This window comes from Oryzias melastigma, linkage group LG8 (genome assembly GCF_002922805.2).
Source record: "Oryzias melastigma strain HK-1 linkage group LG8, ASM292280v2, whole genome shotgun sequence".
Taxonomy (NCBI): Eukaryota; Metazoa; Chordata; class Actinopteri; order Beloniformes; family Adrianichthyidae; genus Oryzias; species Oryzias melastigma.
Window position 1 is genome coordinate 21,770,284 of NC_050519.1, and position 22,696 is coordinate 21,792,979.

General features: G+C 41.2%; 1 protein-coding gene across 10 annotated transcripts in view; it reads left to right on the forward strand.

Annotated features, from left to right (window-relative positions):
* nfixb (nuclear factor I/Xb) overlaps nt 1-22,696 on the forward strand; it is a 196,884-nt gene that overhangs the window by 20,080 nt on the left and 154,108 nt on the right. For 3 of the 10 annotated variants that reach the window (XM_036213369.1, XM_036213368.1, XM_024271631.2), the window contains exon 3: nt 8,083-8,118. The exons of 5 other annotated variants lie outside the window; for them this stretch is intronic. In XM_036213369.1, the coding sequence (XP_036069262.1) occupies nt 8,083-8,118 (36 nt within the window). Of the gene's footprint in view, nt 1-5,770; nt 6,291-8,082; nt 8,119-22,696 lie in introns of those variants that run through there. 2 more of the 10 variants (XM_024271634.2, XM_024271636.2) reach the window with 2 other exon arrangements.

The window sequence follows — 22,696 nt, forward strand, 5'->3', positions numbered from 1 at the left end:
TTTTAAAATTTTGTTCTTAATTTGCCTATTTTATAACCTTCTTTCTTTTATTGTGAACTACTTTGGTACACTGACAGGAGTTGTTAAATGCTAAATAAATAAAGTTATTTAATTTATATAAATCTCAAAAGATCAGCTTCATTTAGACATTTGCTAAAATAAATAAATTAATTATTGAGTTTTTTTTTATCTTTCTGACACATTTCCGAGCTATCTTGGGACCAAACCAGAGTGTTTCCTGTGTTTGGTTGCAGGGCAGCTCTGGTTTTACTTCTCTGGTTTGGTGTTCTTAGAGCTCAGATTGTCTGGAGAACGACTCGGTAAAACAGGGGGGGGGGGTTCCCGTCAGCTGAGCGCCGCTCACAGCAAAAACACAGAAATGTCAACACTGAGCGGCGACATCTGCTGAGGGCCAACCGCACCTCCGCTTATCTCCCCGGGATCCCGCCTCCCTCCGCGCTCGGCGAGCGGCGGGCAGGTGTGCCGTGGTTTCTCCTCATCCTCGTTTAACCTGCTCCAAACGCCTGAAGCTGCAGTTGTTGACACTGCGGCCGCAGAGACTCTGGAAGGGCCCGCCGTCGGTTAATGAAAGTTGTGGTGCGAGTGTGCAGCAGGCGGAGGGGGGGAGCTGCTGCAGAGCTGCAGCAGTGGTAAATATGTATATTCCAAGCGTGTGAAAAAGCAGGACCACAGCAGACCCACCAACCACAGCATATGGCTCTGCCATGTGTTAGTTAATGAGAGATTTACTCACACAGACCACTAAATGTGTGGCTCGTTTAAGGAGCCGCAGCAGAGGAGGCTTTCTGTGTGCGCTGCATGCGAGCTAGCACTGTAAAAAGGAGCGCCCGTCCCTCGCCGTGACCTTTTGCCCCCGCTGCAAGAAAGCTGGTGACAGTTGTGAAGTTTGTCCACCTGCCTGGGACGAAAGAGTCGCGGTGCGTCCAGAGTTTGCATATTGCCAGGGTGATTACAGAGAGGAATGCCGGCGATTGAAACCCCGCGTGACGGCGGCTTCAGCCACACGCGGTCTCCCTCTCCAGCAGCAGTAGGGCTGGGTTGATAAAATCAATTTGAACCTTATAATCAATTCATTAAAGATATAAATCAATTCGACGTAAAGCTAGCTTGATGCTAACGTTTAATGGAATTTCCCATAAGGCAGCTAATGCTAACGCTCAGTCGACGTAAATAATCATCTTTATAAACTCACAGGCATGAATTTTACGAATTCTATTAAGGAAATATTTTATAAAGTAGCCATTTGTGGTCTAAAGCACCATTTTTCCCTCAAATTGTCTTCTTATTCTGGAATAAGGTGTAATGCTATTGCACGCGATCACCACCTAGTGGCCAAACTGAAATGCTCTCCAGGAGAGGCAGAACAATGTTTACAATCAGGGCTGACCATGGGCCGCATGGCGCCCTGGGCGAAATCTGATTTCTGCGCCCCACCCCCACAATTATCACTGCAGACAGAAAAGAAACACTGTCGCTGCCTGTAAGATGTTAAAACAAGTATTTGTTTAATTTTAATTCTCAAGAATTAAATAATAATCCTATCATTTTTTTTGCACAATAATAATTTTCCATAGCCAGAACGCAAACCTTCAACCTTTGCAATGGAGGTGGTGACACTATCCAACGCAGTAACATTATTTTATATTTCTCTTTGCATGGTGGATGTTTTAACAGGCATCTCCAGTGTTTAAGGTTTAAGTATTTCTATTATTAAGTGTTTAAAGAGAGGATGAGAAAAATAAAGACTAGGTTGCCGGTTAAATTCTTCTTTTCCGACCAAAAACAAGTATTTTTCCACTGAAATGGGGGTGGGGGTTAATTTCCTAGCAAATGAATGTAAATAAAACAGACAAACCTCTGCTCTGAGTGCGTTTTTATCCTTCTCTTCCTTCCCTTTTTGACCGTAATGCTGCCCCTGAGGGCTTGCTTTGTTGCTTTTTCATTCTTAAAGTTTTAAAGAAACACTAACAGATAAAACAGCGCACCCCTCCTCCTCCCCCCGCCTAGCATCGACAGGAGCTGCGTCAGGTAAGATTATTGATCATGTCAAACTTTTGAATTATTTTATTCATAGTTTTTAATTAGATTAGATTAGATTACAAATTGTTTATTTCAAGCAATCGAGAAGAAAAAAAATCATGTGCAATATAATCAATCAACATCCATAAAGACATGTCAAACACAGGATAACTAGACATTAAGAGATTGCCTATAAGGGAGTGGGAGGAAGTGAACTTATATAATCCCACCCCGGCTCGACCTTACTATTTCCTTAAGATGTATCCTCATTATCCGGTTTGTAACCTAAGATCAGATATTTATATTTTTCCAACATAGATTCAGATCATTAGGAATCCTCAAGTAACAATAAATCACATGACTATTTAAATAGATATAACACTACTTCAGACTTTCTACTAGATCTACTATCAAAATGCAAAATTATTATGTTTTTTTAACATTTTTACACAAATTGAGTTGTCTGTTAAACTATTTAAAACCTGGCGCCCCCTTCAGCAGATGGCGACCTAGGCGGCTGCCTAGGTCACTTATGCCCATGGCCGGCCCTGTTAATGATCTGAATATGATCTGAATATTTTTCTCTCCTTTAGAGAAACCATGTAACACTGTATGATATTAAGAATCTCATTATTTCACTGATATATTTTACAGTTTGTGAACTGGATCAGATTAATGTAAATATATTAAAAACATATAGCAGATTATTCATGTATTTGTAAACAAATGTGTATAAATGTGTAAACTCAAAATGTAATTGAATTGAAATAAGAGTATCAAAAGAATAAAAAAAAGAAAAAAAGAAAAAAAGAAAAAACGAAATCGATCCAGGCTCTTGTGAATTGAATTGAATCATTTCTGGAAATTATTATTGATGCCCAGTCCTAACAAGGAGGCCGGCTCTCTTTTGAAAAATTTCGAGCATCAGGCCTCATAAATCTGCAGCGTTGGACGGACAGCTCCTTATTCCCCCTTTGTTTCCTTCTCACCTAAAGTCCCATCAGAGCAGCAGAAAAATGTCACTTTTTGACTTTCGTATGAATCACTCAGCTTTGCTTTGCGTGTGGGAGGCCCGTCTATGTCTGACACGTCCCAGTATAGTATTTAGATTCAGCTCGGAGGCGGTGATTATACGTCTGTCCTCACTGTTTGCTGTGTTTCGACTTCCTCGTGAGCGCTGGAGTCGGTGTTTGGCTTGGACTCACTTCACTGGCTTTGAAGCTGCAGTTGTGGCTCGCAGACTGGGTCAAATATGGTTCAGTAAATAAATAGAGTCGAGCGTTGCAGCCGGGATGTGAGGACGCATTGATTCAAACAGATTCAAGGAGAAATCCACATTTGAAACTTTCGCTGAAAAACGGATCCATCTTCAAAAATATTTTTGCAGTGACTTTTTTATATTTGACTCCCATGCAAGAAGTCTGCACATCAACATCAGAGAGTAAAAAGAAAAAGTAGAAGTACTGAAAGTCCCACTCTGATTATCTCTTGATCCATTTTGTCATTGGTCATTATGAGTATGCTGTTTTAGCCAAAATAAAAAAATACGTTTTCTAGGACATAGTTTCTGCAGAGCAGCAGGAATTCATTAGAAATTCACCTCTGAGCTGTGGGTGGGATCATTGATGAGGGCTAAGCCCGCCCCCAATTCCCAACAAGTCCCCCATCAAACATTAGCGATGCAACAAAAACGTTGAGCAGTATCAGAGCTATCCAGTCGTACAGTTTAGATCAAGTTTCCAAGGAAAACAAAGACGTTCAGGGATCTATTTGTCTGGAAGTGGATGATCAGAATGGAGCGGAGCAGGAAGATCAACATATTTTCTGTCACAAATATAACCTTTTGAAGCTGCATTTATTCGTCTGATTCTCATTTGAATAAAGAAATACTCAGAAAATGCAAATTTAAGCCTAAATTTCTTTACATATGTCCTAAATCATCCAGAAAATGCCACAAGAACATATTAAAACACAATTTTTATTGGAGTAGGTCTTTAACAACCACCTTTTTTTCAAAATCCCTGTTGGGGTCACAAGGTTGCTGGAGCCTATCCCAGCCACTGTTGGCCAAAGCTGGTGCCATTCTGGGTGGTTCCAGTCCACTACAGCACACTTCAGATTCATATTAAAGAGACCATACCAGTAAAACCAACTTTTTGAGGTTTTAAGTGTATCATACTGTTCATTCCTCACAATATAGAACCCCAAAGCTGTATTTTGATCAGTTCATGCATTTCTGAGTAATCCTCTAATAACCTGCGCTGTCAACAGCAGCCCACGAAAATGAGAAGGTCCTCACAAGCTGATGTCACAGAGTGAGACTGCCCCTTTCAGGAAGAGTCTGCTCTGACAGCTCCGCCCTCAGTCTAACACCAACACTCAATTTCTCCACAGAGCTGGCAGTGATCAGAATACCGTATAGGTGAAGGGCTGGCAATGCAGGAGCCCTGGGTTCGATTCCAGGGTTGTCCACTGATCCACACCCAGATTGGGTCCTTAGGCAAGACCCTTGACGCTGCTGCCTAACTGGGTCCCTGTGCCCCTCAAGTACAGGGTTGTGTCAGGAAGGGCATCCGGCGTAAAAACTCTGCCAAATCACTGATGCTAAACAGTGGGTGCTGTTACGCTGTGGCGACCCCGAAAGGGATAAGCCGAAAGTGAACCACCATATATGGTATGTGCATCTATCTCTGAAGAATTTTTGATTATTTTTGTGGGAGAAATGCAGACATGTTGCCAAAGGCTCTAGGATGATGTCATGAAAAGGGCGACGCCCATACACAGCGGCAGGCGGGTAGGAAAAACACACAAAAAATAACGAATATTTCATTAATAATATGTTTTTTAGTGTTCCAGAGGTAATATATGATCATATATATGGATATAGTTCATTCTGAAAGGCTTAAGAAAATCGTGGTATGCCCCCTTTAAAGTAAAAAGTACACATTCAAATGAGAGTAATCTGACAGAAACAGACTGAATCAACAGAGGTAAAATATTTAAATATTTTTGAAACAATCTTAAGACACTTGGGTCATTTCTACAACTCAATTTTAGGTATTTTCCTGTTGGGACTAACCATTTGGTAATGGTAGGAAAAGGTAAAGTGTTGGAAGAATTATCAAATTATTAGTTTTTGTTAAATCAAAATTTAAAGCTGATGGTTTGCTTAACTCAAGTATTTACTTTAATAAAAACGAATATTTTTAAACGTAACATATTACAGAACTTTTGTTAGTTGATTCGACGGTTCACTTTTCACAGTGTATTGAAATAACGTAAGACTTCTCATGTCAAAGTGTTTTGTTCACCCCTGTTCCTGTGTAGCAATGGACTATTCCATCAACAGTCAGCTATATTCATATATATATATATATATATATATGTGTGTGTGTGTGTGTGTGTGTGAATGTATGTTTTAAATTCCTATAAAAAACATAAATTCTTGACATTGACAATGTCTAAAGTGGAACCAATAAGTTTTTTTTTAAATAAAGAGATGCAGAGGATCCCACGTTATTGTTCTCTCGGGGCCCCCATACTGTTCAGTCCGCCACTGCTGGGATATGCTTTTTTGAAGGATTACTAATGTTTGTGTTAATTTGAACCAAATTCATGTTTTTTTCTGAGTTAAAAAGTTGAATGTCAGAGTTGGGGTAAAATTAACCCAATTTTGTTTATTTCATATTGAATTTTACAGTTAAAGTGAAGTTCAGGTACTTTGTTTCAAGTATATCTAGTGTTTCATGTTTTTTTGATGGTGCGTTTACGTGTTTCGGATGCGCGCCACGCACCCTCCGATAGTTGTCTGCGTGCTCCTCCAAACGCCGCACGCGCGCGCGGGGCACCAGTAAACGCAGCTCCAGCATGGCACACGAGGCGCGCGTGCGTCATGAGCGGAGTGCGCCTTATGGAAGATTTGAACCAAACCCCAGATCTGGATCCAGTCTGGACCCCGAACTCCCGTCGTGAGTGCGCGTCGTCGGGATTTCGGGAGACGTGGCTGCGGGGAGGAAAGCGATTAAAAAAAAAAGCGGGGGGGAGGTGGGGGGAGAAAGTTTTTCGCTGAAAGTTTGTGCAAGCTTTCACTTTCTAGGCGGGGTTACTGTAAGCTGCAGCAGCATGGACTGAGAGAAACAGGACGGCAAACGATTGCAATGCGGCACAATCCCGAGCTTCCATCCAACTCGAATAAGCTCTCCAGTCCTCCCAGTTGAACAGCCATGTACTCCCCGTACTGCTTGACACAGGTAAACCGCCTTCTCTTCGGTCTCGGTTCGGTTCGGGAGCCGCCAGAACTCCTCTTGAGGATTTCCCCCTTCTGCATGCGCTGTTCCTGTCTCTGATTTCCATTTGGGTTCGGATTCTCTCAAACTTCCACTCCGCTCGCGGCTTGTGGTGCGTTTGCGGCGCACATGGTGATTTAAGGCAAAAATGGCGCTTTTTCCTAAAATGTATTTCATATTTTTAATGAGAGGGAAGAGGAGGAGGAGGAGGAAGAAAAGAGAGGAGGAGAGCGCGGCGCGCCGGGAAATCCAGAGAAAAAGTTTCTAAATGAACCGCTGGAGTTCTCCGAGCGTCCGGGCTGGAGCTGGTGGGGGTGAAGGGGGTGTTTTTGGCCGGGGCAGAAGGGGTGTGAGCGCGGGGGGGAGCGGGGCGCGCACTGCCGCCTTCAGGGACCAGCTTTTGTTTGGGACGGAGAGCCGCGTGAGGCGCGCGTAATAACTCCCATCCAGCGACACTGTTCCTGTGAAGTGTTTGTGCACTTGAACGCAGCACGTGAGGCTCCAGGTTAATTGAAGACACGATGGTTCCATTTGTCCTTGAGCATCAGAGCGATTTCAGGGTAAATAGATAGAAAATGGAGCAGAAAGTCCCAGTTTTGAGTGGGAAACTTTTAAACTTTGAATCAACTGAAAGGGGGTGGTCACGTGCTACTTTTATTTATAGGCACCTTTATTGCAAACATATTTTAGGAAATATTTTTTTGTTTCTAAAATGTGTGTTTTGCTTCTAAAATAGCTAAAGCATTGCAATAAATTAACGTTTATTGGATTTTTTCCCTTTTTATACATTAAAAATAGATTATGCTTCAACTTGTCCCATTTTACTTCCACAAGCTTAGAGGGGCAATCCAACTGCAAAAGCTTCACTCTCATAGGTCCTCTTTGGGTTTTTTGGGACTGTCCGGCCTCGGTTTGATGCGTCACTCACTGCTGGCTCCTTTGCTTGGCTCCGCTCTGCGAGGATGTCCTCGGCTCCTCTGCAGGCGCATCTCAGGTTTCCAGTTGGACTCAACAAGAAGAAATGTGTAAAAAAATACATTTTTATACCACAGAAAAATCTTAAAGTGTGCTGTTTTAGTTCAGGAAGGACGTGAGGGTTATTTTTTCTTTTTCCTATTTGGTGCGTTTTTGTTCCTAATATGATAAATGGAAATAAAATAGAATATTCTTGTTTTTATTGGATACATTTGAGCTAAACTAAATGGCAGAAAAGGCAGCCCAGCGTGGGGCGTCAGGCCTAAAAATATTCTCCTTTTGCACACTTGAGCGTGCGTGAAGGAGACCTTCTTCCACCTCACGCGCGCACATTACCGAGTAGCTCCGTGCGTAAAGTGCAGCTGATAATGAGATAAAAGAAAAGCAGAAAGGACGCGAGGAGTGATGGAAACGGCCGTCTGGAGGGGAGTGAAGAGACAGGCCTGTGTGCATGTGTGAAGGTGCATCCATCACGCGCTTAAACTGTTGTTCGCCTTGTTTTCATACGTCCTGATAATCCACCAACCATTTTTGTGTGTCGGCTTGCAGCTGTGCGCGCGCTCCTCTTAGGCCAGCAGTGACGCAGCATTTTTTGTGTGTGTCTTTTTTCATGATATTTTCATGGTCTCTGTGTTTCCAGCTGTCTTCTCACCTCTCTTTCTCTGGTGCGCCGTTTTAACATGTTCCTTCCCTCTGCCCCCCCCAACCCCAAACCCCCTGTGCCCGCCTGGACGCTGACCCCTGCTCTTCCTCGCCTCCTAACACCCTCCCGACACTAAAGTATTACCCCACTCACCTTCTAAACAATGCCTTAGTGGTAAGTCCTGTGAAGTCGCTGTTTATTCGGCATTAGGTGTCTGTGTGTTGTTTTTGTCTCTTGTCCTTTCTTTCCTCTTCAGTTTTTCCTCCATGTTTGCGCTCCTCTCGCTGCGCCACTTGCAGGCGCGCTCCTCTCCACCTGGAATAGCTGCTCCGGGTAGGAGAAGATGCAAATATAAAGACTCTTATGATGATCCTCACAGTATGAAAAAAAAAATCCTTCATTGGAACATAAGTTCAGGTTTTACCGGAGAAATCCGTCTAATTTTAATAACGCGCTCAGAGAGAAAAATCCGCCAATTAGCGGACAGATCCTCTAAAGCTGCCCATTGTGGATTATTTTTTCCACCTGTAATTATTTCGGACTAATAGTCACAACCCCCAAAAGGCTTTATCCTGCTTTTTACGCGCTGAATGACTCCAAAGGATTACAGTTTTCGTGCGTCACCGAGACAGGGGCGCATCCAGGACGCGTTTTTTTTTTTTTTTTGGAAGGCCAAAATGAACATTGGAGCTTAGTGAACCTTGATTGCAAAGAATGAGAGTTTGTAAGAATATAGTTAAGGGTTTAGCCATAATTAAGTTCAAGTAAAACAGGAAAGAGTTCTTCTAGTTCTTCCTCATTTTGGCCACAGATTCTGAATTCTGCTGAAAAATCCGTTTCAGACAGAAAACAAACACTTGCAAAAGCTAAAGGATTCTGGTAGACATTAAAAAAGTTACGTAGGCCTATGTGCAATTTTCACACATTCAGTTTAAAAGAATCCATCTTCATAGTTTTGAATTCATTCATAATCGGTTAATACGTTTGCAAATTTCCAGAAAAGTTTCTCTTATTGGTCAAAAAAACCTCTCAGTTAATTTAGACTAAGATCATTTATAGCACTTTTTAAAAAATCCATTCTTATCTTTAATGTAATTTTTGCACTATAGGATGTGCGGAATGATAATGCGCAGCGTCAATGAATGATTTATTTAGGAATTTGTAACTATAAGGTGCTAGCCCGGTTAGAAGTGTTAGCCCATTAGCATTTTCACGTAACTCCCAACCCTGTTTGACACAAAACAGACTGATATCACAAGAACAAATGTTACTGTGATTAGGCTAACTCTCAACCTTGTTAGTAACAAGAAAAAAAACACACTCCAACACAGCTACAATTGGCTAGGTTGAAGGGGTTAACTGCGTTATAATACCTGTAACTCCCATCTTTGTTTACAAAATATATAAAACAACAGACTGACAGCGCAAAATCAAACATAGTGACCACACTAACTTCCAAACTTAACAGGTGAACAAAAAACAGTCAGACGTGCCACAGATTAGCCACATTGTTAGCAACTTCACGATACCTGTAACTCCCAACCTTATTTGCAAGAACTTATACAGCTAAAACAATCATTATTGTGATGATGCTAACTCTTAACCTTGGTGGTAACTCGAAAAAAAAAAAATCACAGTCCGACATTGCTACACGTTAGCTACATTAACAGAGTTAGCTGCGTTAGGTTAGCATACCAACAATATCTGTAACTCCATATTTGTTTGCAACACGTAAAACAACAAACGTTATAGTGACTATGCTAACTCCCAACCTTGGTAGTAAACCTTAAAAACAAAAAACACAGTCCAACACTGTTAAAATGTAGTGGTGTTGGACTGTGTTTTTTGTTTTAGCATTAGCATTTTTAAAATAGCACCAATCTGGTTTGTGATATGTAAAAAAGCAGACTTACAACACTAAAAACAATCGTTATTGTGATCACGCTAACTCCCAACCTTATAAGTAACACGTAAAAAAAAAAAAAAGTCAGACACTGCTACATGTTAGCTACGTTAAAGCAATCAGCTATGTTAGGTTAGCATATCCACAATACCTGTTACTCCCATCTTTGTTTACAACCAATAAAACAACAGACAACAAAAAAATCAAATATTATAGTGACGACACTAACTTCCAAACTTCTCAACAGGTGAACAAAAAAACAGTCAGACGTGCCACATTGTTAGCAACTTCACGATACGTGTAACTCCCAACTCACAGACATATACCAATATAACAATTGTTTCTGAGATTATGCTAACTCCCAACATTGTTAGTAACATGTTAAAAAAGCTACATATTAGCTCCATTAGAAGTTTAAAAAAAGTGTTAGCTGCATCAGCGTCATTATCTTTTTAAGTCCCAACCTTGTTTGAAACAGTACAATCACAGACTGATACCACTACAACAAACATTAGTATGACTATACTAACTTTGTTAGTAACACGTAAAAACAAAACAAAACACCGCTACACGTTAGCTTCACTAACTTCTTCAAAAAAACATCTAACCAAACATTTTGACAGAGCGCTGTGGACCTCTCAGAATCGCTTCATCGTCAGTAACACAACCATTTTTAAAGCACACTGTTGTGTTTTGAAAGCTATTTTTAATTTTAACGGATGAATATTAGCATCCCCTCCCCCTCCATGAAGAGGTAAACAGATCAGCTTTTGGTGGTGAGCTGGGTCGACCTCGGTAACGTTTAGGTTCTGCAGCACGGACGTTACTGATTTTCGGAACTGTCTTCCCTCCCCCACTTCTCCCGTCACCCCATCTCTTCCCATGGCTTGAGTCGGAGCAGCTGTTGTGTGGATCAAACCCCCTCCCTGACCGGCCACAGAACAAATCTGGACCGTAAAGGCCTACACAGAGGGCCCGGCCCGGCCCGGGAGTTCTGCTTTGTAAGCGGGCTCCAACGTCAGTTTGTGGGGATTTGATTACTGCCAGAATGAGATTCCCACAAAGGTAAATGAAGTGATCATATCACCGTGGGTTCTGCTTGAGCTGCACGCAGCTTTAATTGCCATGACTTTGTATACATTGTGGTTGAACTTGCTAAACATCAAGGAGAAGTAATATCCTCTGAATATTTGAGAGGCAAAGCGATGCAGCGGCCAGGAAAGCACTCTGCGGTTGGCCTTCAGACAGCGGGCTGAACTCAAAGCATATGCCGCACGGCTACAGTCATTGGCTTTCTTGAAGCGGAGCGCACAGGATGCTGTGCAAGCAGTCTTTCCTTCTTCTCAGGACACCCAGAGGTCGCGAGGCCACAAGCCGCCTCACAACACCTGTCTTCCATTTCTGCCAGGAATCTCCAAAACGAAACACCATCAGATTTGTTCTTCAGCCTTCTGCAGTCAGAAGTACTGACGAGATGTGTCAGGTTCTTCTCCTACCTCATGTCACTTCCTCTGTGGTTCCTGTCAGCCGAGGATGGGAGGCCATCCCACCTCAGCGGGGGCTCATTTATGGCAAAACTCACTCATTTTTGCTCAGAAATCCAGTGTTTTCTTTGGTGGCGAGCACAAAGATGAGATGAGCCCGGAGCGTCTTGGCAGCGGACAATATAGATTTGAATTAAGTAGCATGTAGTTTTTATCTGGAGCCGCATGCAGAGAGAGGCAGACCCAACTGTGTCTCATTCAGCGTCGGCACAGCTGTCCCAGCATCCGTGGAGAATGGATTCCTGCCGCTATTGCCACGGGAGGCTCCAGCCAAGAAGAATGGGAGGATATCCAGTGTGTGCGCGCTCAGAAGGAAGGCGAGGGGCGAGAGGAGAAAAGGGAAAAACGCGGTTGTGTCTGTCTTTGTCAATTTGTGGATGATTTCTTTCTTTTTTAATTTTTTTTTAAATTTTTGGTGTTTGCATGTGTGTCGCCTCCTCCCGCTTCACTCCGCCTTCACTCATGTCACCTCTGGCATGGATTATTCTTTGACAAGACCTCAGCAGCGCCAGCGGCCCCCAGTGCGGCTCTGCAGTTGCCGATATGTTGTGCTGTTGCCGTGGAGACGGAACACGCACGGCTGCTAAATTACATAATTGAGCTAGAATATACAGAAACAAACCAAATACTTTGTGTACGAGAGGATTGGACAAGGCATGGGGGGGGGGGCTGTGTGTGAAGAACCACAAGAACCGCTTCACCTGAGAAAAGTTTGTCTTGAACTTTTTTGGTGTCACACGTTTGTTTGAAGGAGCTGTCGCAGAGTTTCTCTGTTTTTCGTTGAACTCTGTCCTTTAGAGGCTGCAGTGTCATCAAATCTGTCGCAGCTGCTGCATCGCTTCAAATTGATGTCTGTTTCATAAACTCTTTGGGGATTTTTTTTTAATGACGCATAAAAATTCCTGCAGTCTTTGAGATTGGCTGAACTGTCGACTAGTGGGAATCCGATGGAAACAGACAAGATGTCTGATAGTATCGATTTTCACGCTGTCGGGAATATTTAACCTCATTTCACATCAGTTTTTTGTCTTTGCTAGTGTGATATTTTCTACCTCCTGAAACTCGTTGCCATGAAAAGTAATGGATCCAGGTCACTTCACCAGGTGATTAACTTAATCAAAGGGAATTTTTATTTTAAAGGTGCGACCATTGACTGTATAAGACAGGAGTGTCAAACTCAATCACACAAGGGGCCAAAACCTAAAACACACCTTAGTTCTCGGGCCCAACAGGATAAACATTCTTTGAACACTAAAAAACTGCATTTTTAAACCTTTAAAACTGTAACTTTTTAACATAATTATGAACTAGATATACAGCATTACCTGTGATGATGCTAGTGTGAATGCTGTAAACTGAATTTAAATGCATGAACAGATCAAAATGCCGCTTTGGGGTTCTTTACAGTTAGGAATGAACAGTAAAATGTATTTAAAAACTCAAAAAGTAAAATTTTCATGGTAGGGCCCCTTTAAATAACTTTCAGTATTTCACTCTCCTTAGAAATACATTTTGTCAAAATTTTGCAAGTTAGAAATAAGTGCAAGATAACATCTGCTCATTAATAATAATAAATAGAATGATCTGCAGGGCTGGATATGATTACCCGGGCCTTGACTTTGACACGTGGTGCAAGAGGCCGAATGAGGGTACGATTCCCACTCCTAACACTTAAAAGCGGACTTCACAAAATCGGTCGATTGGCTCCACCTACTTCTACTGATGCATCAGTTCGTGACTTGAATACCTTGAACTGCAGAAAAAAAATGATCAAGAGAATGTGACAAAAACAAAAAACGATATCACCTTAAGAATGGTTATTCTGACAAATAAAACCACTGAGTAAAAGCTGTTTAGTTTATTTCTCCATAAAAGTCTATGGGATTTTAAATTCTCGGAGCCAGCTGGTACTTCTTGTTTGGAACATCAGGGGGGAGGAGTCACTCAGTCCAGCTCTCATATACAGTCAATGGGGATGACAGATGTTTGTTACTGTTTAATTCAAATTCACCATTATTCATAAAGGTCTTTTCCTGTTGCAGAACACCTTAAACTGCTTTACATAAAACAAATAAAGGAATAAAAACTATAGTAATACTATTATAAAATCCCCCTACTAACATACAAATCATACAAAAACAAACAAAAGCAAACAGTTCATTAAAATCAATGAACAAAGGCCTTTCTCTCTTCATAACTGACACAATAAATCCCAAATTTATCGCCATTGCAACAACAACCTGTGCAATACGCACATCGCAAAAGATGATTTATGATGAATGGTTATCATAAATGTTCACACACGTACGTATACAATCTCATGGTACCAATCAAATAGAGCCTCTCACACATTGGACTAATCAGATGAAGCTCTTATATGTGAGATGCTCGCCTCCTATGTAGACGAGTGTCATTCAAAGTATAATTTGAGTTATGTTGGCTTTTTTTTAAATTAAACTGTTGCAGTGAAATGAAATTATGTATTAGTAGTTTTTTTGTTTTGTTATTCTTGTATATCAAGTCATGATGTCATCACAATATTGATCAATAATATTGGACATTGCAAGTTTTTCTCGTACAGCCCTTCTGACAGGTGTGTTTTTGTCCCATTAACCCATGTGCTCTCTTATGGGGTCCAGATGACCCCTCCCTCATATTGATGTGTGATCCCTCCCATGACAAAGGTGGACAGGATTTAATATCTGCCACAGATACTAGTGAAGATGAAAAATCTTCGAATAGCACAAGGGTAAGGGATGTCAAATCCATAGATATAGATTAATCACTGGACAAAGCATCTGCTGAGGCATCTGATTGGTCAGTTTATAACTTGAATAACTGGCGATAAGGAAAAAACATCTATATAAAAAATAGAATTAGAAAGAAGATGTTAAGAAGAAATTATCAGAGCAAGAACGGCTGAGTAATAGCTATCTATTTCTCAGTAGAAATCTATGGGACATTGGCCTTCTTTGAACTAGTGGGTACTTCCTATTTGGATCACGGGAGGGGAGGGTTGAGATGTCCAGTATATATATAAAGATATATATATAGTCAATGGTCATATTTGAAGAAAGTGGCGGTAACTATGGTGCTAAAAAAGTGGCCTCAAACGGACTCAGTTAAAAGCAGTGGGTCATGTGACCTCAGGGTTTGTCTTTTAAAGGTCCATGCTGTTAACTATAAAATTTATATAAAATTGTTAAGTCATCTTGAGGGGCGGGGCTCCTCTCAAAACAATATTGATTAATAGTGTAGGGTCAAAGGTCACCTGTCAAAATGAGTTTGATTGAAAGTATAATCCTTATCTCTCTCTAATTTGATTTAATCTTGTTTTAATTCCAGAAACTAATAAAGGACAGGAGCTGCAAGATTCTTTAAAAGTTTAATAAACTATCATCTTAATTGTGTTTATTTTTAGTTAGTTTAAAGCTAATGATGGTTAAGATGTGTGTTTCACATCCACTTTTCACATGACCCGATTAGTTGACTAATTGGAAAAAAACAATCGGTGATTAGTGGACTATTAAAATAATCGTTTGTGGCAGCACTATACCGTAAACATGGAGTCGATTTAAAGGGGCCCTACCATGATTTTCTTCAGCCTTTCAGAGTGAGCTATATCCATACATATGATCAAATATTACCTTTGAAACACTAAAAAACAAATTATTTTTGAAGCATTAGTTATATTTCGTGAGTCTTTTCCTACCCTCGAAGTAAAACGGCTCGATTTCTGAAGCTCCGCCTGTCGCTGCGTGTGGCATGTCTGCGTCATGACGTCATCCCAGACAAAATCTGTGTCTCTGTATTTTTCCCACGAAAATAATCCAAACTTCTTCAAAGATGGATGCACATATATCTTCCTTTAGCAGTCCTGGCCATCGCTAAACTGCTTCACAACACACACACGGCTTCTGCACGGCTGTGTGACTGCGAGTTGGGGGTGGGGGTGGGGGGTCTTAAAGGAACGACATGTATAAATTAACAAACATCTATTTGAGCTGGAATTTATTGAAGACGGAGCACAACTGGAAGATGTACGGTATTCTGGGGGGCGGAGCTGTCAGAGCAGATTTTTCCTGAAGGGAGCAGCTGGCATCGATCTTACATCAGCACGTTTCCAACCGCTCGTTTTCGTGGGTATGGGAGGGGCTGCTGCAGACTGCAGGTTTTTAAAGGATGACTCTTAAATGCATGAACAGATCAAAATGCTGCTTTGGGGTTCTTTATAGTGAGGAATGAACAGTAAAATGCATTTAAAACCTCAAAAAGTAAAATTTTCACGGTAGGGCCCCTTTAAAGGGAGCTTCTTGTGTTTTCTGTAAAGCTGAATGGTTTAGTTTCTTAAAAGAATTCCCTCCTAAAATGTGGAAAAATTCGTGCATTATTGTGTCTGTCATCACAGAGGACAGACGGAGAAGTATTTCTAAGAGAGCTTTGTTCTCACTGAGTGAAACTGAACAAGTGCCAGGATCAACACATGGAGGCACCGCTGACAGTAATTCATCTTCTCCTCTTTCTGTTTTTATTAAGTTGCATTTCCGTCAAGGAGAAGCGACCTGAGGTTCTGATATGAGCCGCGTAACAAAGTCTGCTGCAGTTCGGCGGATATGTTGAGAATATGAGGCGGCCCACTCAAGGTCACTTCAGCGTGGGCAATCTGGATATGTTATTTGGCTTGTCCTGCCTGTCAGTCTGACCTACATCTGACAGCAGCAGCTAAATATATACAGTAGACCTCTCATTACAGAGCTTCCAGATTAATCTGGATGAAATCTGAGCACTGTTTGCCCTCCGTGCGTTTGTCCCCGCAGGCGTCCGCAGACCGACTCTCAGGATTCAGTCTGCGGCGCTCGGCGTCCAAACACAAAAAGAAAAAGCACACACACAGGTGCACACGTTCATGCTACCATAGCACACAAACAGACCCCGCTGCTGGGAGGAAAACGGAAACTTTTCTGAAGCAATCTGTCTGAACACTTCCAGAAAGGTGTGTCTGATCTCGGCCTTCGTAGCGCACGGTTCGCGCGTGCATAATGCACCTGCACGTGTTTGATGGCTGCAGAAACACAGGTGTGCATTCTTTATGAAAGACACTCATTATGACTGGAACAGGTAAGAGTTTCTGCATGTAATTAAAGTGGGGCAGCTTCTTTTTGTTCCATTTTTTCCATCTGAAGGAAAGATGAAAAAGCAATTCTGAGTTGCTGGTTAGCTTTCCCAGCACCACCAAAGTGTGTTCTTGATTTTTACATTTCATAAAATGTGCTAAATAGACATTTTTCACTATAAAATATCTCATTTTAGTCAAAATGTTTGAGTATTTTGAACCATTTGTTGAAATGTTTATTACTTTGATTGGTAGTCGTGCTCAAATGTTTTGGTCCTACTTAGGGCTGGTTATCGCCGATAATTTTGTGAATCAATTCGATTTGATTCACCAGAGCCTGGATTGATTCTATTCTGATTTTTATTCGATTATTTTGATCCACTAAATTCGATTTAATTTAATCAAATTTTGAGTTTACACAGTTCACACATTTAGACACATTTGTTTAGAAATACATTATAACTTATATATCTGTTTTGAAGATGGTAAATAGTAAATGGCGTATACTTGTATAGCGCTTCCTACCCTCCTTCGAGGGCCCAAAGCGCTTCACAGTCACAGACCCATTCACCCATTCACACACTGGTGGTGGCTCCGCTGCTGAACACTGGCGCCAACCTCCCACCAGAGGCAATTCGGGGTTCAGCGTCTTGCCCAAGGACACTTCGATGGGCAAGACGGGAATCGAACCCGCTCACCTATGATCAGGAGTCGACCGCCCTCCCACTGCACCACAGCCGCCCCTAAGATATTCATATTAATCTGATCCAGTTCACATACTCTAACAATTATTAGTGAAATTATGAGATTGTTAATAGCATACAGAGTTACATGATTTCTCAAACAGAGAAGCTCCAGCATTGTTCTGCCTCTCCTGGAGGGTGTTTCAGTTTGGCCACTAGGTGGCGATCGTGCTGTAACGGTACACCTTATTCTAAAAGAATAAGAAAGTATGAGCGAAAAACTATGCTTTAGACCACTCAAAAAATATATTTCCTTATAAAGAGTTTGGAAATTAATGTCTGTGAGTCTATAAAGATGTCAGCAAGGTATGTTTATGTCGACTGGACATTAGCGTTAGCGTCCTGTGGGAAATTCCATTAGATGTTAGCATCAAGCTAGCAGACTTTACCTTAAGGCAATATATCGATCTCTACTTTTATGGATCGATTATTGATCTATTGAGCTTAGATCAATTCATCAATTGTATTAACCCAACCCTAGTCCCATAGTGCCTTGCACTCCCTGTCCCATTTACCCACGCACATACATTCACACACTGGTGCCGAACACTGGTGCCAACCTCAACCAGGAACAATGTGGGGTTCAGTGTCTTGCTCAAGGACACTTTGACTCATCAAACCCGCAATCTGCCAATCAGTTAATGACCACGGTTGAATTATTAGCCCAAATGTTCCATTCACTCTGATCTTAAATAAGCTAACAGGAAAGACCTGCAAGAGACAAGTTCTTCTGTAGCGGAAAATCTGACGTGTCAATCAAAAAACCACGCCCCTTTTAAAATATAAGATTAAATTTTCCGGTTCCTTTAAGATTTTGATTATCAACTCACAAAAGATTTTGGAAACCAGATTGTCGGTATGACTTGTTTGTGTTAGAAGCCCCCTGGTGGTTGCTAATGGAACTGATCTGGTTTCAGTTTTTTTTTTCGTCCTTTAAATTAAAAGTAGCAGAGCATAAGGAGTGTCTTCCTTATACCCAACTCAGTTTATATTTTAGTTTGATCTTTTCATTGCATATAGAAACATTCTGTATCTTAGTTCCTGAAATACTCCAACTTGCTAAATCAGAGCATTCAGAAATGAGACATCATATATCGTAAGAATTCTCCTGATTCTTGTTTGAGGATTGAGCAACATTCGCTCCCCCTGCTCTCACCACAGTCTCATCAGCAAACGATTGTTTATTAAAGCTTTTAAATGATCTCCTGCAGACAGAAACAGTGAACAGCCAGAGTTCAAATACACTGATTTTAAGAGGTACTCTGCATGTGAAAAACAGTTTTTTAAATTTCTCCCCATATGTTTTGTCTTTGAACTTCTTTCATTTCTAATGTTTGGATCTTTTTTTGAGTTAATGCGTTTGATTATCCAGCAGACGCATCAAGAATTTTTAAACCCTAATATGAACATTTTTGTAGCTTGTTAGCTTTACTTTTTAATTTTTTTGTCACTATGTAAATCAATTTGACAAATTTTAGGGGCTGATATATTATTTATGAAAATAAAAAACAAAATCAAAATTAGATCAGTGTCAATGAATGCAACATGATTTGTTAAATGTTGATGATGTGAGGAGGCGGAGCCAAATTTGTTCAATTTTTGTCATTTTAATTACAATTTTGTACTTTTAAACAAATGACAGGAGCTACAGTATTTCTAAATTCACTCTCTTCACTCTAACTGAGCCATAAAAGACTATATAGTGCAGAACTATCTGGATTTTACTCTAGTTTGGACACATGCTCACATTTTTTTTTATTTTTTGTCTTATTAAACGCCAAATAGGATGCCATCCATTTGCTGATGTAAATCCAAAAAAGTATGAATATTTTACAAGAACTATTTATGAACCCACTGGGTTATGATAATAAAAACCTGTATTACTTATTTAAAAAATACATACAAATTATTTTTTTCAATGGTCCCCAGTCTAGTGAGCATCAATGCACACCAGAGACTTCGGAATTTTGAAATTTTGGAATTGTAGATTTGAACACCAAAAAAAAAATGGCTAATGCGCGATACAGAGAACTAAGTAGTGAAGGAATTCAGACACAAACATGGTTGTTGTGTGTCTGAACTGCTGTCTTCCTAAAGTACACCTTTCCTCTGACCATGTCTTTCTTACTTTTTGCTCAAACTTAATAATTAAATTATAAATTATTAAGTGATTCAAAGAAGAATTCTTGTTTTTCTTAAAGCTTCAGTCTTGCTGCAGATTAGTTCTTCTGGATATCCCTCCATCTGCACCAGTTTGCTGTTGCATCAGTGACTGATGAGCCAACCAGCGTTCCGGTGGAAGCCACCATTCCTGTTGGAATCGCTATTCAAACCACCTCCACATGTAGTTTGGATCCAATTTGCAAATGCTGTTAAATGGCCAGACTTTGCAAAAATCTATCATTTTTTTCCATTCAAAAGAAAAAAAAATTCTGATTTGAGCTGGCGGTGCGAGCGAGGCCTCGGTGTTCAGGTGTTGCATCCGACTCAATATGCGGATTTTAATCAAACGTCTTATTTTTTCAAATTAGCCGAGCTACTCTGCATTCCTTTCACGTGCCTCTTGGCAACTGCAAATGTACCCCCAGGCACAAGTACCCCTGGCTGCAAATTACTATTACAGGAAGCCAACAAAACAAACACTCGGCTGGTAATCTATTGTGTTCATGTGTTCTCTGCATCTGTCCATCTACCCATCCATTTTATTAGCAGGAAAAAGATGCATTCACCTGGTGAAGCTGGGGGGTGACAATCATTTGTCCAGGAAGAGCTCTCCAGGCCAAAGTTAATAATGAAGTGGCAGGTAATAGCAGGGATGTAATGACATCTTACAGCCAATGAGGTCAGAGCATTCATCATTGTCTTTTTTAGCCTTTATTTAAGACTGCGATGCTTCAGTGACACAACCTCACATTTCCCGAGGCTTTCTTTCATCATCAGACTGCATGACCTCATGCAGTATGGTTCTGCTTATGTTGATCCGATGGGCGTAAACGTTCTGGAGCTTCGCAGTGTTTAAAGTCCCACTCGGATCATCTTTTGATCTGTTGTGCAAGAATTCCCAGGGGTCTTTTAATTATGATGATGCCATTTAGCCAAAATTTTAACATTTGTTCTGTTTTCTTGGAGATAGTTTCTGCAGAGCGGCAGGAGTTCATTGGAAACTCACCTTTGAGTTGAGGGTGGGGCAAACCCATCCCCCCTTCCTCTCGCCGTTGCTGAGAGCTCTCTGTTTACACCTTCCCCATCTAGCTTACAGCCCCTCACAACCCCATCTTAACATTACTGGTGAAACAAAAATGGCGAGCAATATTGGAGCTATCTAAATAGTGGTTTTGCACTATAAGGTGCATCTAAAAACTTTATTTTTTATCAAAAGACAACAGTGCCCCTTAGAATTCTGAGCAGCCCATAAATGAGTTTATTCTGGCTGTTTTCTTATGCCAAAGCCATTTTTGAGAGGTACACAGGGCTCTGTCTAAATGCTTGGTTGGGTGTTGTTGTGAATATGCTAACGTGGCTAACATGGCTAGCCTGTAGTGATTTCTGACAGTGTTTTTTTATGTGTTACCAACAAGGTTGGGAGCTAGCATAGTCCCAGTAACGATTGTTGCTTTATGTGTTGCAAACAAAGATGGGAGTTACAGCTATTGTGGATATGCTAGCCTAAAGCAGCTAATTCCTTTAACGTAGCTAACATGTAACGGTAGCTACATTTATTGTCAATAGTCAATACGCGGATGCTGGTAACACTTCTAACATGGCTAACTTGTACTGGATTCATACTGTTTTTTTTTTTTTCGTGGTACTAACAAGGTTAGGAGTTAGCACAGTCACAGTAACGTTTGTTTTAGCGGTACAGTCTGCTGTTTTTATGTGTTGTACACCAGGTTGGGTGTTATTGTAAATACGCTAATGCAGCTAACATGTAGTGGTGTTGGACTGTGTTTTTTTATTTTTACGAGTTACTACCAAGGTTGAGAGTTAGCATAGTCACAGTATCGACTGTCTCAGTGGTATTAGTCAGTTCTTGTGCCAAACCACTTTGGGAGTAACAGGTATTGTGAACACGCTAATGCTGCTAACACAGCTAACTTGTACTGTTTTTTTCACGTGTTACTATTAAGGTTGGGAGTTAGCATAGTTACAGTAACGTTTGTTTTAGTGGTATCAGTCTACTGTTTTTAATTGTTGCCAACCAGGTTGGGAGTTACAGATATTGTAAATAAGCTAATGTGGCTAACATATAGCATGTTACAAATAAGTTCTAGAGTTATTGTGAATGCAGTTAATAAAATCTGACTTTTGTCTCGTTTAATGCGCCTTACCTGTGATAAAAGTTAAAAACGACACCATTTATAGATGGTTTTCCTTATAATCCAGCGTCCCACACAGTGTTGAAAATGCAGAAAACTCTTATTTAAACAGGATGTTAACGTGATTTACAATTATTTGAATACTCAAAAATGTAATTTTGCTTAATTTTCTTTTTCTATGCCCCCATCATCAGAAAAATGTTACAAGAACATGTTAAAAAAACCACCAAAGACACAATTTTCATGGGTCTTTAAACGTCCACATTGGACGAGCACTTTTTCCGTCCTGCTCAGCTTGGTAGTTGCCTTTATTGGCATTTATTGGGTTAAAGTTGTAGGGAAAATCTTTTCCTGTCTTGGGGGTGGGAGGAGGAACGTTGACGCTCGGAGGCTCATGAACCCGCAAGTCAAACAGTAATGAAAACAGTTGTGACCTGATTTCCAGAGCGGCGGGAAAAACAGTGAAAAGACCAGTTTTACAGAAAACCTATATATCTCTGAAGAAGCTTGTTCTTCCTTCCTTCCTTCCTTCCTTCCTTCCTTCCTTCCTTCCCTTTCTTTACAGTGAGGAGTATCTGTCAGCACAGGGAACAAAGTGCTCCAGCTTGCTCTGTGGAGCAGGAAGTTGGCGCCGGCCCAGGCCTGGAAAACCTATACTGGGTTGCATAATATAGCATATCTTTACCTTAGACGAACTCTGAGGCCTGGCAGCTGCGAGCGGCAGAAGCTGGAGGGTGGGAGAGTGTGTGCTCTTAAGTGACTCTGTTTGCGTGGAGGTGTTTGGCGTGAGTGCGCGCTCTGTGCTGCTTGCAGCATGTGTTTGCAGGGCGGACGGCGCTGCAGGGCCGGCGGCTGTTTGACAGTGCAGCAGAGGCTCAGGGTGAGACGCAAACACGACTCTTTGGCTTCCCCCTTTTGGCCCTGCTGGCTCCTGATCCCATCTGCAGCTGCAGAACTCCCCTTTCTGCTCTGTTTAAGCTCAGCATCGGGATTTATGTAAAAAAAATCACATTTGGGTCAAAAATGAGCACAGGATGAGGATTCCTTCCCACTCCCTCCATGTAAAACCAAGGTGAAGGAGCTGGTCTCTCAGGGCCAACTTTCGTCTTGCAGTCTCGTTTGGAGATTATCTG